We start from the raw sequence: 18396 nt of genomic DNA, 5'->3' as shown, positions 1-18396 counted from the left end.
GAAATTTCGTATGGGGATTTTATACATTTTGGGGCCAAGAAAGAAAACTAAAAAGTTGAATGCTGAACTAGAATGATGAAGGGAACATAAAATATAATTATTTGTTTTATGTAGGAGATATTTTAAGAATTTCATCCATTCACACAAATAAAAAAGAATTGTTTTTGTTTTTCATAATTTATTTTAATAGTTTGCCTTTTTAACTGTTGCCTATACACAATTTCCATCTAATTTACAAAAAGCCATTTAACAACTATTTATTTACAAGTTTTCGTTTTGTTTTGTTTTTTTTTACAATGTGGCAAATTAAAAAGCTAGAACAAACTACAAGCTATGAATTTCAGCTGGCGCAATATACAGGAGATAATCTTAGTTATATAAGAGAACACCTGTCGATTCAGCTCTCTCCGGTCGGAGCCGAAGTTATAGTCATCTAATACCCTTGCGATACCGATTTATAGTACTTTATAGTGCTTGCTTGAAATATTTGATATACTTGTATGATTTATATGGTTATACTAAGTATGCAAGGGCATCACAAAATTTTAAGCAGATTACTTTCACTAGCATCGAATTTGAGCAAAGAGTTTATAAAATGTTTTGAATAGTTTTCTAAGAATTAATTGTATCTACATTTTTGTTTGCGATTTGTGTGTGAAATAGTTTCAATAATATTCTTCAGTTTTCTTGAATTTCTATTTAACAGGCGCTAACTACGATGACAGACAAGGTCTGTACGCTAGGTAGTTAATAATTGTATAAATATTTTTGTATTCATTTCGTTATTTTGTAATATGCTTAAAATGTCTTAAAATGCAATTTCAAATATTATTGTTCCAAGTTATCTTATAACACTTTTGGACCTGCATTAGTTTGGTTTTCTTGTGAAGCATTTTCTTTTTTACTTTTAATTTGTAACTACATTTTTAATTAATTGCTTTGATTTAAAACTTGTTTTTCTTTTTTTGTTTGTTATGTTTAATGGAAATGCAACTTTTTAAGTACCAATTAGTTTAGCTCATCGTCATTGGATAATTTAATTTAATTGAATTCTGCTTGCAAGCTTTAAAAGTTATTATTTTTAGATGCTTATTGAACTAGAGATGTTTATTTGGCGCTCTTCGCGAGGCGACTACTGGCAAAGCATTCGCCAAAGAAACGATCCAGCGAATGATATAAATGCGGACGCACATTGGCCAGTCCATGATCCTCGTCAGCGTAGCTCTGAAGATTGAAGAAGAATTAGATATCAAATTAAATACAAGTATTTTATGATGATAATTGTACAATGCAGATAATATCCACATTTAGGCAATCAAAAAAAAAAAATTGTAGATGGGGTTCTTTTTATGTTAAATGGATGTACACTAAGATTTGACTAATTTCTAAGAAGCTCGGATGCACTAAAACTGATGCAATAATCTCAAATGTGCACTTATATGTTTTGCATTTAAATACATTTGTTTTGCAGTTATCTTGGATGTGCATTTAAATGAAGATGCAATCATCGACTGTAGTTATCTAATAATTGAACTTACAATCTGCTTGAAGAGAATGTCGTGACGCTCCAGATTCTTGGCCAGAATCATGGACTGCTGGTAGTGCACATTGTCATCGGATGTGCCATGGACGAGCAAGTATTTCTTGCCCCGCAGCTGCTGAGCTCGTGTGCTCAGCCTAGACTTGGCATAGCCAGCCTCATTAGCCTCCGGCACATTCATATAACGTTCCGTATAAATGGAATCTGCAAAGTATGTTTCGTTAAAAGGCTGCAAAGAAATAACTGATGAAATTCACAACATACCGTAGTAAGTCCAATCGGTAACAGGTGCAATGGAGGCGGCGCACTTAAAGACGCCATTATCATCATTGGCCAGCGCCATGGCTGCCGCATAGCCACCATAACTCCATCCCCAAATACCAATGTGATCAGCATCAATGTACTTATACAACTGTGTCAAATTTCTATAAACGAAATAGGGATTCAAATGATGTTGCACTAAAGGGTCTTACGCAGTCGTAACTCACTGTGTGACTGTGATCTGATCGTTGATTTCCACTGTGCCCAATTGCATATAGATGGCATGCAACAGCGTCTCGCCACGCAGTCCGGAGCCGCGTCCATCGATCTTGGCATAGATCACAGATTGATTTGAGGTAAGATAAGTGCCCCAGTCCATCATCCACTTGTCGGTCACCTGGAAGATTACATGAAAGTGGTTCCACTTAGCAAATTCAGACTACTTTTTATCACCCTTCACTTACGGAGTAAGAATCAGGTCCGCCATAGACATCGACCAGCATGGGATACTTTGTGTTGCCGCTGGTATCCAAATTGGGAGGAAGTTGCAACAGCACCTTGGCCTGGAATCCGCCATCGATGTTTACCGTTAGTATCTGATGCGAAGGCAGTGACACGCCCTGCAGCTTGCTGCGCAACACATCATTGGTCTCCCAATCCAGCAGCTTCTTCAGCGTCACTTGAGCTGTTCATGTGCAGAATACAATATTAAATCTTATGTGATTCATAAAAGTGAGATTAACTTACAGTTGCTATAGCTCCACTCGTAGATGGCTGTTGTGGGTATGCCTGGTCCCAGGGAGCTAATCACAATTTGATTATTGTCATTGAAGATGGCCGAGTAGTATGTTTGCTCCACGTTGCCCGATGTCATCAGTTTGCATGTGAGACAACTGGGTGTCTGCTTGCGTGTGGATGCTACCGCACGTATCGCATATAGATGCAGTTGCTCGGGGTTCTTTTCCGTGTTAGCCGTGTAGAAGATGACGTCATGCGTGCCATCCCAGTGGAGAATGCTGTCCACCACAAATTTACCACTGGTCAGCGGCTCCAGCTGTTCATTAGTGCTGCCATCTGTTGGCAGCAGCTGCAACTGCTTGTAGTTCTCATGCGGCAGCACAAAGGCCAAGCGGGAGCCATTGCGATTCTTGAATGGTGCTGTGTACAGATCCACCCAGCCCGTGTCAGACGTCTTGCTGTACAGCTGTGAGGGGATTATAAAATAAATGAAATTATTACATAAAAAAGTTTTTGCATGGCTAACCAGAAAAGCACTATCACTAAAGTTTTTAACTGCACCGCTTCACTAATGTCGTTGTAAACTCTGTGCCTTATTTTCCTTTTAACTCCCATTTAACACCACAGCGTGCTCTTGTGGTACTTGTTAAAACTAGCTTGGCTGCTCTTATATACGATCTGTCACTTGCTAAGCTTAGCTCTTCACCGTGTAAAGTGCAATGCAAGTAATTGTTCCCACTCATTCTTAATGCACTTTGAATGTACTTAAAGCGTTTAGACTAAGGCCTTCTGTTCTCATTCATTAAAAGTGTTGTTCATTCCACGCACTACACTGTTCTCACTTATAAGATGTCTCAACTGAAGATCAACTATTCCCAGTTCTGCCCAGCTTAAATCTAACATACTAAGCCTAGCTTCAAACCCCAACTGTTCTCACTCAGCTCTTGCAACTGATCTCATGAGTTGCACTGCTCAACAAGCGGTTCTTTTCTTTGCGAACTTACCTGCTTGCGGCCGCGTCCATCGAAGGTAACAACATAGGCTGCGTTTTGAATGCGATTCATCCAAATGGAGAGCACATTATTGTCATCCAGCCAACTGACAACGGTGACAATGTAATCGGTTTCAGTGTTCAGAGCGCTTGGAATTGGCATCGGAGTAAGGAAGTCTGGGCTACCAGCCAACGCGCTCTCGAGATCAGCCATGTAGAGCACAACTCGAGGATTGGATGAACCCGCCTTGGGATAGTGAATTTCCTGATGCAACGGATACTGGAAGCGCACATCGCCAGGCTCGCCATAGTAGGGGAAATTGATAACATGCGTCGGTGAATCATCGAACTGAATGAAGGCGATCTGAGTGCCCGATGGATTGAACCAGGTTGCCACATTCGAGCTGAACACCTCCTCCTCATAGACCCAATCTGGAATGCCGTGCAAAAAGATGCCATCCTCATTGGTTGTGATGGCAATTTCACGTTCCAGAGCACCCTTCTTATAGTAGAGATTACGCTCAAAGTTGATGATCAGCGCATTTCCCACCGGGGACCATTGGACCATGCTGAGAAAGACCGGTTCGTTTTGAATGGTGAGTGAGGAAATATTGCCCGAGCTGATGTTATAGATATCGTATTGAGCCAAGAAACTGTAGCGGAAGTTCTTCTTGTAGTTCTTGGCCAGCAGCAGGAATTGTCCATCAGCGGATTTCTCATAGAGCACATATTGCGCTGCATTGGTCATCAATTTTGTGACCGTTAGCGTCTTAGTATCCAACTCGACAATGTCCTGTACACAGTAAATATTCAATATATATTCTTAACAGTTATATCTCATTAAACCCACCGCAAGCTCTTTGTATATCACTGAATTGCCATTGCTCCAGCTGCCATTGAAGCGCTTCGCATATAATTGACCAGTGAGCACATCCTCCAGATTGATGCCCTTATCCCCAGTATTGTCAGTAGGCTTGTCATCATCTCCAGAGCCCACAATGAACACGATCATAGTAGCCACCAGGGCTACAGCAACGATGGCAGCAACAATGCTCAAAATGATCCGCACGCGGCGTTTCTTCTCCTTGGAATACACCAGGTTCTGTGAAGGAAATTTTGAGAATTAGTAAGGTTTTATTTGAGAGCATTCGCTATATTTAATAGGACATTTGATTCAAATAGTTTCCCTTTTTAGCAGGTTGATTTACCACTTAAATTTATTAGCTGCAAGTTTGTTTTGAATAAAGGAAAGATTCCTAATTGGAGCTAATCCAAGTATATCAAAATACAATTTACTATAGTCCTAAGTATGTTTACACTTAAGGGTAAGTATATATTAATAAAGGTCAAAAATATATATATATTTGCGAATCATTATCATATTTTAATTATTTTTGAAAAATCCAGAAAAAAGGAATACAAATTACAATAAACAAATACAAATAAATTTTATTGTGTTAGCAATGATTCTCTTGATTTTATTTTTACTTTTTAGCTATTCCTCGTTAAACGAATTTAATTTATTTATTAACTATTGTTTGTGAGTAATTTAAAATTAAATGGTTGGAGTCGAAAGCCAGTGCAACGTAGACTTATATTTTATATAGTTTTGTTCAATCCGTGCAGAGTTATATTGTTTTTGTTATTTGAATTAGATTTCCATTGGAGAATAAATAAAATAACATTATTTTAAAAAGTGAAAATCAATCTTGTTTCATTATTGGTTTCAAAATATTTTCTTGCAAAACATTTGCTGCTATTAAAAGACTTTTGCAATTTTTGTTGTGAAGACAAAGATGACTTTTCATTTTTCTTGAAAGAGGCAAGTCGTTAAAACTTGCAAAACTAGTTGTGCTATTAAAATTGCATATATCATATTTTAAAATTTGTTCAAATATTCCAATTTTTGCTTGGCACTTTTTATGCTTTAAGCTGTAAATCTTTTTAGTAATTAAAATGTATTATGTAGTCAATAGTATCCGCCAATTTCATCAACCACAAAAGACCAAACAATTTTTTCTAACAAGTTTCCAAGCTTGTCAGTGTTATACAAGTCTTTTTCTCATAAAAACTGCAACAGTTGCAAAAAATTGCCTAACAATGTTTGAGGAATATTCCTATAAAATATATAGAAAGAAATTGAAGTTTGGAAACCGCATTTTTGTCCGCCATCGCCTCAAAATGGTTATTTGGTCAACTCTTCCTGTTTGTCGTACGCCACTATTTATGGCCAACAGCAATTTGTGGCTTAATATTTGAAAATGAAAAAAAAAATGCGACTTGCTGTTTTGTTGATGGTTATGCACCTTCTAAACCTGACCAAAATAAACGTGTGGTAAACAAATTCCCAGTTTGCAGCGAGTGTTCATCAATCCCAAGCACGTTCCATAGAGTCGCAGTATGCGAAGAAATAGAAATATTTATTGGAATTGGAAGCGTCGTTGCGCATGCTCAATAACTTTTTCTTTTTGTTTTTTTTTTTGCACTATCTACTTATGGACGGGATGGGTAGGGAAGGGGAGGGGAGACAGAAAGTGAGCCCAAAATCAAAAAGACAAGACGCTAACTGAAAATGAAAGTAGTTTTCTATACGTATGAAAGATACACGACACGGACTGAAGTTGTCTTGAAACTGGTTTTACGATGTTGGGTGATGATGCACTGCCGCGGGGAATTTGGAGAAGGGGGAGTGGAGACAAGGGAAACCGACAATTGGGGCATGACGTAAGCACATTAAACATTTACCAGGTAGCAACAACGATAAGAAATTGCTCTTTATGTAAGTATTTTTTATTGGTTATTTCTTGTTTTGTTTTTTCAGTTGTGATTTTTCACATGATTGCATTGCGCCACTCTTTCAACTACAAATTATTTAATAGAGCTGTCGATACTCGTTTATTTCGCATAATACTCACAACAAAAAACATTATTTGTTTATATTTTTTGTGTCAATAGGTTTTTAGTTGTGAGGCAAAAAATCAGAGACAACATGACAATTGTTGACAATTGTGCGTTGGAGTTTTTTTGTTTTGTTCAAGCTTCAAGGTTAGATGACTTTTATAATGAGATTTCAGTCGAGTCTCAGCAATTTTTTATTATACACTTGCTGTGGGTATTTTTTGTGGTTAATCTCAAATTGTGGCGGATGCCATAATACATTATTGATCAGGGCAACGCGTAACGAATTCGCATGATTGGCGGAATGGAAATTTCTACGAAAACTATTTTTGGCAGCAGTCTTTAAAAAAGTTGATATGTTTGGCATAAATTGGGATATTGAAAATCTCAAGTCAATGTGGATTATGTTGAGATAAACACAGTTACTTAGTCAGAAGCTAACTTTTTTTTTTTTTAATATTTTTGTATCACACATATGTTGATGTGATATTAATTGATATTCTTTATTGTTTTGTTTATTTTCTACATAGTTTTAACAACTTTAATAAGTTTAAGCCACAAATTGAAGGTGTGAATTCTCAGACTTACTAACTAACAAGAAATTTAGCTAGAGTCTTTGAATAGTCTAGAGTCTTTGAATAAAGAAGCGAAGTTTTCTTAAATATCTCAAAAAGTCAAGTATTTAAATTTTTCATTTTATTAAATAGTTTTATGTGCTGAGTGGGGATTTGAACCCTTCAACAAAAAAGTTTAAGGTATGAATTCCCTGGATCACTTAGAACTAATAAAAAATTTCCTTGCTAATACAGAAGCAAAACTGTCTAAATAACGGTTTAAAGGTCATATTTTATATTTGAAGTTTTAAGCTTTCAATTTTATTAAAATATTTTATAAGTTTCTCCTCAATTTCTCGACAACTAAAATATGTGGGAATTGTAAACTTTCAACCAACAAGTTTAAGGTGTGAATTCCCTGAATTCGCTTTGGATAAATAAAATATCTACCTGCTGTATTAGGGTCTTTAAATCTCTCGCCCCGCCCATTAAAAATTCGCTCTTAAGCTCATTGTCGTTATTGAGATAATGCCCTTGGCTGGGGAATTCTTGGCTGAGAATTCTCTGAGCACGTAGAACGTACTTCACGCCTCAGGCAACCGGTTAAGATCCATTCCAATTGCAATTTGCATTAAAGCCAACAAGTTTGTTCCACTTGGTGTCAACTTTGACCTTAACCCGCCAGCGATTGCATGGCTTTTGGCCAAGAGTACGCACATATTTGCCATTAAAATATGCAGAATGAAATCGAAAACAAGACTTCTCACACATATGTACATACGCACACACACACACATTAACACTAACAAACGGGTAAATCCACGCCCACGCCTTCGCCACGTGTGTTCGAGGGTCTCCAATGATTTGTGGCTGTGGCAAAGCTGAAATATATGGCACCTTGGTGGCAACTTGCGACTGGCTACAAGTACAAAGACATGTTAGTTACAACTTGTACGATTTTATGGGTAGCACAGACATAAAATATGTTCCCTCTGGTGTCCCTCTGCTGCGTATCGCAATGATTTCATTCTCCCTTTGTTTCTTCTTCTGCGTTTTTCTTTTTGTTTTTATTTGGGTTTTTAGTGGGGTTTTGGGGTCAACGCAGCATTTCATAAATGCAGATCAAATTGAAATGGTTTGCTCTCGTTTAGTTACTATTCTGATACACTAACTGTGTAATTGTAAGTGGGGTATTTCAATTAATTGGTTGAGTTTGAATTTATGAACTTGCAAGTATTTATATTCTTAGAAAAATGTTTCCGAATTGCGAAGTTATTCGATATATGACAATTTAAAGATAATTGTCAATTATCTAGACTCTTTGTAGATAAATCATTTATTAAATTAATATATTTAATAGTCTAGCATCAATATACCAAGTTTCGACAATTAATTTCAGAATATGCATTTATTTATAATATTATTTTTCAATCATCTTTAGACGCTTCACTTCTAAAAGAAGGGAAAAAAGTTTATTAATTCTAATGATAATTATTACTAAAATATATTTTCAAAATGTTTTGTTGTATTGAATTTTTGTTGCAAAATAATTTATTTTTTATTTGTAAACTTTAGCCTTTCACTTTTAAAAGAGAGAAAAGGTTCTATTCATGTTAAATCATTTTATCCTTTATTAGAATATATTTTTATGCTTTATTCCTATTTAACACTTTAATTATTATGTAATTTGTAATGTTTTGAAAAGGAATTCTAATATATTTATTTATTTAGAATTTATAAATGTAGCTTAGAATAAAATTCTATACTTTTTAATAACTCTATTTTTATTACTATTTATTATTATACATCCATTGTAGAGTATCAAACAAGTCGATTTGGCAAGCATTCTGTTCACTTCAATTGTTTTTGATGGTGCACAAATTGAAAAATCGCCCGGCTAGCTTCCTATGCGGCTTGCCAATGCATGACTTTTGTTTGGTCTGGGATTGTTTGGGGATTTGTGCACAATATGGCGCAATTAGTGGCGCCAGAGAAGCCCCGAAACGAATTCATTAAATAAATATGAAACCGAATGCTTTTAGGAGCATTCAAATCCCCAAGGCACCACTGGAGGAGCACAGGGGGAAGACTAAAGCTAAAGAAGTGATTGGAAGGGGGTAATTCCAATTGAAATCGACTCGAAACTCGATGGGAATCAGCTTGAAGCTGTGCTTTTTGCTTTTGTTTCTCCTGCTTCAGATTCAGATTCAGCTTCAGCTTCTGCTTGTTGTGCACTTGAACTTCCGGCAATTAGTTGGGTGAGGAGGCAAAACAAGTTGAATGAAATTTATATATCCATGTTGCACCACATGTCGTATACTTGTTTAGTGTTTTGCTACCACTGAAATTGTTGCTGCTCTCCCTCTCGCTCCACTCGAGAGTGTTTGGTGGGGGTCTTTAGCCTCCTCTAGATGTCCTGCCACTGCTAAAAAATGAATGAGCCTCGTCGTCTGCCTTCTCTGGTTTCGAGTTATTTTATTTTTTTTTGTTTTTGAGGGTTTGGGGTTGGTGAATGGCTTCTCCTTGGGGCGCTCTTGGCCTGTCATTTGTCGTTTAGTTTTTCATTAAACTGGCAAAGTTAATTAGTTGTTGTCCTGGGCGTGCCGCTTTTTGTGTCCTTGGGCGCTTTTTGTTGTCCTTTTGCTTGTTTTTATTCTTGTTGTTGGCTTTTTTAATACAATTACACTAATTGTGAACACATTTTCGTATAAGCGAATTTGACAAATTATCCCCATAAATTGTGTGCTTACATTATGTGGTTTAACAACTTTTTGGGGAAGAGTTGAAACACTTCTTAGAAGATTAGTTTGCTAAAGCGAAATCACTGAACTGTTGAAATATTATTACACTATCACTTAAAAAGATATTTTGTACATTCTTTTTTTTTTGATGTTTTAAAACTTTTTCAACAGTGATTTTTCTGTGACTTTTTGCTGGTTGGAAAAATGCTCTTCCGTTGACTTGAAATAAACTTTAGCAGCGAAACTTTTTTAGCTTTGTATTCGCAAAATCTTTCATAACATCGGAAGCCTTTGAATTCGCACAACTTGATTAAGAGTTAATTTCATTTTGAATAAGTTTGCGTAGATATTTTTGGCAGAAAGTTTAAGCAGAAAATTTGTATCACTTAAATTATTATGAAACAAATATTTCATTTAGTAATTTTGAGCTCAATAAATCTTTAAAAAAGCGCTGACATTGAATACAAATGACTTACTTTGTTGGTTATTTAACTTTTACTCTTTCTGCATTTTGAACTCGCTATCAGATCTTCATAAATATAATCTACAAATACCATAAACAAGTGAACTTTAAGCTCTCACCAAATTGTTGAAAAAATTCAACTTGTTTATTTATTTATGCCTTTATTTGATTTGGAATAAATTGTCTTTGGAATTGTGGCTAGAAGTGGCTTGAATAATCACACAAACATGAACTAGAGCTCAAGCTCTCAGCAAACATAAGAGAAAACTCGTTTATCTAATACTGCATATATGATTGCATGCGCATATTTATCTTGAAAATAATCTAGTTTAAATAAATGTTTCTTGCTTGCTTCGCTCCTATGATTTTATTGGCTCTTTTTTCTTTCATTCACGATTATTAAAGTGGTGTTGCCACTTTTAATTCTATTTTTAGAGATTTATTTATTTAAGAGAAATGAAACTAATCATTGTTTCTCTTGTAGTTGTATCTCGTATCGTTTTATCTACATTTGAAATAGATATTTAGATTGTGGCTATAATGAAGACAATCTTTTTTAAATAGCGTATATTTATTTGATTATTATATTTATTTCTTTCAATTATATTTTATATATTATATTCTGCGCTGTCTTTCTTACTTTATATTTCTCATTAAGATTATCCACTACTTTTTTATTTTTCCTTAAGGATTTGCCATTTAATTTCTTACATAAAGAAGTAAATTTGATTGCATTCTAATTATGTCAAATTTATTCTCATTGAAATTGTTTTGCCGATTATGCTTAATCCATAATATAAGTAACTGCTTTAAAAAAAGTTTTATTTATAGTAAAATTATTAAATTTTTTTTTGTTTTTCCTCTTATTATTTTAGATTTGTTTTCCAATTATAATAATTCCGTTTTATTTTAGTTCACTTTCATTTCTTGAACATAATTTATAATTGCACTATTTAGTTTAGCTTAAATTTGTTCATATTTTATTTTCATTCATGTGTTTTTGCCGCATTTTCATAGCGGTATTTGTTTTTGCTAATGAGAATAATTTCATTTTAGTTCATTTCCGTTAATTCTTTTTCCGTTATTTTAATGATTATTTTTGTTTAATTTTGCATAATTGTTTATGCATTATTTTTGATATATTCCACATTTTCCTAATGAAAAATAAATGCATTTCATTACCATTTAAATTGCATATTTTGCCCGCAGTTTAAATAACATTTAACCAATTATTTTCGCTGTTATCTGTGCACACTTGTTGCATGCCACACTCACACACACACAAGTTCATGCCACCATCAGTGGGAATTGTCGGACAGCGTTGTCCAGCTGCATTGACTTCGCTTGACAGGTCATCAGCAGGAGCAATTAGTGGCTCATTAGCATTTAGGAGGAGCCAAAGGAGGAGAAGTAAGTGCCACACACTTGCCACTTGCCACTTGTCACTTGCCACTTGGGGGCAAATCAATTTTAATTGAAGAGCAACAATCTGTCTAAACAGTGTTTGGCAGTCACTTCGAGTCGAGTCGAGTCGAGTCGCGCTGAGTTGAGTTGAGTGTCAGTCTGTTAGTGTGTCAGTGGCTTACCTTAAACCGTGTGATGCCACCGCCACCGCCAAAGCCACCGGCGCTGTGCAAATCGTCATCGTCGAGGCTGCTGCCACCGACGCCGCCCAGCATGGATTCGTGCAACTTGGCACTGTGGCGCCTCAGCTGATAGCTGCCCGTTAAGTTGGCGTGGCTGTTGCTGTTGCTGTGACTGTGGCTGTTGCCTGTGGCAGCCTTATAGTAATACGGCGGGTGCTGGTGACGATGATGCGCGTGTGCGAGTGCGGAGGCGGATGTTGTTGCCGCTGTTGTTGGCGTTGCAGCCGCATCCTCGTAGTCATAGTCCAGCAGCTCGATGGGATGCTCGCATTTGCAGCGATGCGGCGGTGTGCGATGCGGTGTCGTCAATGTTGCAGCTGGATGTGAATGTGGATGTGCTTGCTGCTGTTGCTGCTGATGTTGATGTTGCTGTTGGTGATGGTGGTGCCTGCTTTTGTTGCCATTGTGGTGACTATGACTGTTACCGCCACCGCCTCCGCTGCCATGTGGTGGATGAGGTGGCGGCGGAATGTCTGCGGGTGTTATATAGATTTTGCCCTGCTGCTTGCTCGGCCAGTGGAACTCATCAAATTCGCTTGAGCTGTTCACTAGTTGTTGTTGCTGCTGTTCCCATTGCAGCTGTCGAAGTTGTTGCTGCTGCTGTTGTTGCTGCTGCTGTTGTGGTATGTGTCGCATGCAACTCTGTTGTTGCTGCTGCTGCTGTTGCTGTTGTGGCTGCTGCTTGTGGTTGTGGTAGCGATAATATTGATGAAACGCTGTGGTCCCACTGGCGGGCAGATACTGCGCATCGATGTGGCAGGAGGAGGAAGAAGAGCGTGCGAGAGAGTGGCCATAAAAAGAATTGTTTGTTGACAGCAAGTGCGCCTGTTAAATCTTTGTTAAAATGTTCATTTTTGTTTCCTGTATGTGTGTGTTTTGCTAGGATATGCGTGTGTGTGTGTGTGTGTTTGCGTGTCTTTTGGGGATAAAACGTAAAAACGAACGCAACACAAATTCACAAGCAACAAGCATACGAAACTCGGTAAGCTACAAACTTAAAATCGAGTGCATTAAGATAACGCTACTTAACTGGATTTATAGTGTGAGCATTGCTATCGATAAATTGTTTATTCGGCGTGTGGAATCAATAAACGAAACGAGGGAAAAGCATTTTTCATTTTATTGTTCGTGCATTTCAATAAATATATCATTTTGTGTAAATAAAAAATGTACTTTTCTTTGTTTTTTTCAAAAGGATTTCTTATATTTATTCGATTGATTTTATTTTATATACTTAAAAAAATAAAAATAATAATTTCTAAGTCGATTGTATACTTATTAAAAATATTTCTTAGTAATAAATATAATATTAAAGCAAGTTATTAAATAATATGTTTCAAGGCAATAAGTAACAGGCAAAATGAATCACCTTCGATTTCATAAAGTTGACACATTATTGATCAACGTAAACACCCGTCTGTTCGTCTGTCCATTTTTTTTGGTATATACCATAATAACTTTATTCTTTAAGACTCCTGTAAATTTTGTTGCGATTAGATAAAACTTATGAAAGGCATTGAGGAAATAATTTCGTGTGGCAAAAAAGAAATAGTTGACAATTTTGGTATATTTTGTGCTCTCTGGTATATTTTATATTTGCTCTATATCGATATACCAAACAAAACTGTCGGTATATTTTAGTACTTTTGTGTAAACAAATTTAATATGTGGTATATTCGATACATGCTCTATATCGATATACCAAATATATCCTTCAGTATGTTTTTTATTTAATTGGGTATAATTATTTCGTATACTCGATTGAAATAAAGCCAAATGCATTTTTTTTTCTATATTTTATTTTCTTTCATTCACTTGTATGCACATTTATGGTACTTATTTGCTTGAGGTAGCATACCAAAATGCATAGTTAAAGTTTGCTATGGCCATAATTGATAAAGTGCCGTATTAAAGCACGTTACAACAGCGGTTTTGAATAGCAGCAAATTCTCAGCTGGCTCAGTGTGCATACAAAACCCCAAAAAACTAAGTTATGAAATGCAATTTCCACATGGCCAAATAAAGGAAACAAAACGCAAACAGCTCTGGTAGAAAGCAAAGTCATAACCAAGTCACAACCAAAGCCAAGTGAGATTTGAGCCAAAAATGCATTAGCTCGATTTGGTGGCCAGCTCACCGCAATTATTTAATTACACTGTGGACGCTGATATTCCCCACCGAATACACTTTGCTCTCCTCTCCGTTCTGCTCTCCTTTCTCTGCTTGCCACGAACTTAATCAAAGAGCCAGCGCCAAAAACGTGGCAAGTCAAGCACAACACAAAAGAGCGACGAAACTTTTGTTGCAAGTTGCAAGCAAAGGGCGAACAGCAAAACCTCAAAAAGGACGACGACGTCATCAGCAGTGGCCCAATGTCACCCACACTGAGAAAGAGATAGAGTCAGATAGAGTGAGAGAGAGAGAGAGAGTCTCACATGCTGGCTGGGCAACCTACAAAGCTAAAGAGCTACAAAGCTCAGAGACCTCGGACCGATACGTATCGCTAATGATGATCAAATAACGGGTCTATTCCATATAGCAACAGCAACAGCAACAAAAGGACCCACAAAAATCGTTAGCCCAGTTGGCAGCACACCAGCAAACCAGGGCTGGCCTCTTGTACTCGTAACTGTAACTGTGTCATGTGCAGCAGCAGCAGCACCGGCAGCAGCAGCATCCTCGGCGTCGTAATGAGCAAAGCTTTTACTTTCTCCTAGCCAAAGAGTCAAGAGAAGAGGGAAGCGGTGGAAAGCGAGCTCCTTCCACTTTTGGCACTCGTTTAGTGCTCGACTCGAGTACAAATGATATGTAAATAACCAAACAATTTGCCATGAACTGAATACAGTTGGTCCTTATTTGATTAGTGCTTGATCAATGCGTCAAAAACGTTTAATGAGAGGCAAACTCTTGACGATGACGATGACGATGATGATGGCAAAAGTTGAACGCAACATAATTTATTAATTTGCAATTTCATCTTTTTTGTGGCACTCTTAATTGGCTAAGCCAGCTTATGGCTTACCAACAAAAATACGAAATAAAATTTCTACAATGTCAGCGAAATGTTTTTAGGGCTAATAAATATGCACACGCAGCATGGCCCCAAAAAGTATGCAACGCTTTTTTCATTCTCTCTCGCCTGCAGTTATTTCTCTGCCTTCATTTGTCTTCCGTGGCCACAGCCATTTCTGTTTTTTTTTCGCTCATGCATAACCAACGAAACACAAATTCAAATGCGCCAACATAATAAATAATATTTTAAAACACACATGCCAAAATCACACGTGCCAATTCTGTGTATGTGTGCGCCTAAAACTAGGCAATGAAAACACGCCCAAAAACTACAATGCATAAATATTTCCATGTTTATACCCGCTACCCATAGGGTAGAAGGGTATTATAACTTTGTGCCGACAGGAAATGTATGTAACAGGTAGAAGGAGGCATCTCCGACCCTATAAAGTATATATATTCTTGATCAGCGTCAACAGCCGAGACGATATAGCCATGTCCGTCTGTCCGTCTGTCCGTCTGTCCGTCTGTGTGTCTGTCCGTCTGTCCGTATGAACACCTAGATCTCAGAGACTATAAGAGATAGAGCTATATTTTTTTTTCGACTGCATTTGTTATGTTTGCACGCAGATCAAGTTTGTTTCAAATTTTTGCCACGCCCACTTCCGCCCCCGCAAATCAAAAAAATCGAATAAAAGCGTAATTTTAAAGCTAATGTTGTGAATTTTGATATATATAATAATAACTATAGTAGTTATGATTCCTGAAAATTTGGTTGCGATCAGATAAAAATTGTCGAAGTTATTAAAGAAATACTTTTGTATGGCCAAAAACGCCTTCTTACTAGGGATCTGAGTTGCTTTGCCTCACAATCTGGTATATTGAGCCGTCCATGGTATATTTTGAACGCGGTACTATATCGATATACCACATATACCATTTGGTATATTTTTAGTATATTTGCAGTATATTTGGTATATTTTGAGAATAATACCGCAAAATATATTGGCTTTAATCAAATTGGGTAGCGGGTATCTCACAGTCGAGTACGCTCGACTGTAGCTTTCTTACTTGTTTAAGGCTTGTCGCAAACACACGCACACATACACACAATCAGCCATAAATTATGCGTGGCAAATGTTTCAAAATTAAAATACAGCCGACCAAAAAAAAAACAACGCAAACTCAATTTGAGGGATTTCTACCTGGCCAAAACTGAAAATCATAGCCAAATATCATGCCAGAGGGGAGAACAGAAGAAAAAGTTTCAGTAAATGTTTGAGGCTTAACTAATATAGAGGGCAAAAATTCATGCGCCAAATTTAGCATAAATTGAAATAATGTGGGGTACTTTGTCAAGTGTTTTTTAAATTTTCGGTGTTGTAAATGGGATGTGCTGAATTGCGTTTTCGCTTGCAATTCGCAAAGTGTGATAAGTTGAGATTATGGAATTCGTTACAGCAAATCTCAGTTCGCATTTACTGAAATTAAAAGTAAAGTACTTCACTTCTGTAAATGAACATTGAAACACTCAACTACAAATTCCATATTCCCAAACAACTTAAAATCTTCGTTGTGTAGTTATACATACCTGATCGCTTTGTGCTGTTTCCGTGACAGAAACATCATTGCCAGACATTTTATAGGCGTTTTGTGGTTTTTAATTGTGTACCTTACAATTGTAACTGCATTGAAAAAACAAATATTTGTAAATTAAAAATCAAACGATTTTATTTCATTAGGGGTTTTCTAATTTTCTTTTGTTTTTGGCATTTCGAGTTATTTATGGGATTTGATTCTTTTGTATTTCGTTTAAGTTTTTATTCACTAGTATTTATTTAAATTTGATTTATCACACATTCTTTCAGTCAGCTTTTATTTGCATTTCAGTTTGTTAGTAGTGAAACTACAAATATTTGGAATTCTTTTTTATAAATGTTTTTATGATGCGAATTTGAATGTGAATTTGTTTTAACACCAGCTGGTGCAGGGATTTATGTGGATTTTGGTTTGAGTTGAATTGGCTACGATTTAGTTCAGTTGAGTTGAGTGTCTGTTTTCAAGTGCACTTTTCACAGCAAGCAAGTCGGCAAACATATTGTATTGTGCATTTATTATTGTTTTTATTTGAAGTACGTGTATTTTGGTTTTAGTTCATTCGAATGGAGTTTTGTTATTTGCCTTGATATGTTTTATATGTTATGTGTATTTTATTATTTGTCTTTTACGTTGCGTTTAGCTTAATCCTTGTCCACACAAGCGAAACCGTTCTGATCTCCGAGTTTACCCTCAACAAACACACACTCAGTCCACGTCTCTGCTATCGCACATTTGTGCTATCTCATTTTGTGCAGTCGAGACACGAGGAATTGCCTGCCGCTTGTCATTTAATGCAAATTAAGCAATTTAAACAACAAATAAACAAATGCGTAGAAAACAAATTTGCGGTTAAATGTGGGAGGACTAAACTAAGCCGAAGACGTAGCCAAGGATAACCCAACACACATCCAACACACAGTAGATATACACACGAGTGCGTTTTGGCTTGCTGTTTGTTTGGTTCGTCGCATTGCACATAACTCGTTACTCATACGACGCGTTGTACGGCACAGCAAATGTTACCGCTACAAACGTGTTTCGTGTGTGTCTCGGCCCTTCTGCCCGCCTGCGGTTTTCAATTGTCAGCGGCAAGCGACTGCGGTAGACAATAGTCCCAAGCTCTGGGCGGGTAACCAGGTCCCAAAGTAAAAATAAATAACAAATATAAAATACCAAAGAAATTGAAATTGCGTATACGTTGCCAAAGACAACTTCTCCCCTCATCCAAAAAAAAAAAAAAAGAAACACCAGAAATAAAAAACAACAACTGTGAAGACACAAGCAGAGTGCACACACATTTAAGTCTTACACAAACAGACAAAAGTAGGTAAGAATTGCGTTGCGGAACAAGATAAAAGAGAGTAAATCGTTGCCCCAAATAAGAATGAAACCAAAGAAGAAAAAAAATGTGATAAATGTGCCGTGCCCTTTGTGCTAATGTGTTTGAAAATATGTGACAACGCTGATGCCGAAGCCGGGGGGATGGGTAATGGTTATTTAAAATACTGTCGAAAGAGCAAAACAATGTACCTTTGGCTGAGGGAATCATAGTTATTATTATAATGAGATGCCTTCTATTGAATATTTGGTTACGACTGGTTCGACTTTTCAATTACATTAACATTTGTAAATGGCAACGAATGCACACAAAGCTTTGCCGAACTTATGTTTGGAGTCTAGAAATAATTGGTAGATGATAAACCAACAAACTGAAGCTCTAAAATCCAATTAAAGCTTTATTTTTATGAAAAAGCGTCAGTTAAGTTTTACAATTTACCATTGCATCTCTCCTTTTCATTTTCAAATGTCAAAGAACATTGAATTTAAATTCATAAATACATCAGCAACTTTTATGCATACAAAAAACGACAAATTGAAGCTTTAAAACACATTAAAGCGTTACTTTAATTGAAGAAACATCAGTTAAATTGTAAAATTTAACATTACATTGCT

The 18396-nt window shown here is 36.5% G+C and overlaps 1 protein-coding gene across 3 annotated transcripts in view; it reads right to left on the bottom strand.

The window, feature by feature from the left end:
- Positions 1 to 158: 158 nt before the first annotated feature.
- Positions 159 to 18396, bottom strand: part of LOC133845853 (venom dipeptidyl peptidase 4) — a 91698-nt gene continuing 73460 nt past the window's right edge. The window contains exons 2-11 of one of the 3 annotated variants that reach the window (XM_062280453.1): positions 16436 to 16529; positions 11773 to 12573; positions 4381 to 4632; positions 3544 to 4323; positions 2549 to 3005; positions 2266 to 2486; positions 2029 to 2198; positions 1805 to 1965; positions 1539 to 1744; positions 159 to 1224 (exon numbers count right to left, since the gene is read on the bottom strand). In XM_062280453.1, coding sequence (XP_062136437.1) covers positions 1108 to 1224; positions 1539 to 1744; positions 1805 to 1965; positions 2029 to 2198; positions 2266 to 2486; positions 2549 to 3005; positions 3544 to 4323; positions 4381 to 4632; positions 11773 to 12573; positions 16436 to 16483 — 3213 coding nt within the window. In that variant the 5' untranslated portion in view covers positions 16484 to 16529 and the 3' untranslated portion in view covers positions 159 to 1107. The remainder of the gene's footprint in view (positions 1225 to 1538; positions 1745 to 1804; positions 1966 to 2028; positions 2199 to 2265; positions 2487 to 2548; positions 3006 to 3543; positions 4324 to 4380; positions 4633 to 11772; positions 12574 to 16435; positions 16530 to 18396) is intronic. The other 2 variants (XM_062280455.1, XM_062280454.1) reach the window with 2 other exon arrangements.

This window comes from Drosophila sulfurigaster, chromosome 3 (genome assembly GCF_023558435.1).
Source record: "Drosophila sulfurigaster albostrigata strain 15112-1811.04 chromosome 3, ASM2355843v2, whole genome shotgun sequence".
Lineage (NCBI taxonomy): Eukaryota > Metazoa > Arthropoda > Insecta > Diptera > Drosophilidae > Drosophila > Drosophila sulfurigaster.
The sequence above is the reverse complement of the archived record's forward strand: the minus strand, read 5'-3'. Positions and strand labels throughout refer to the sequence as shown.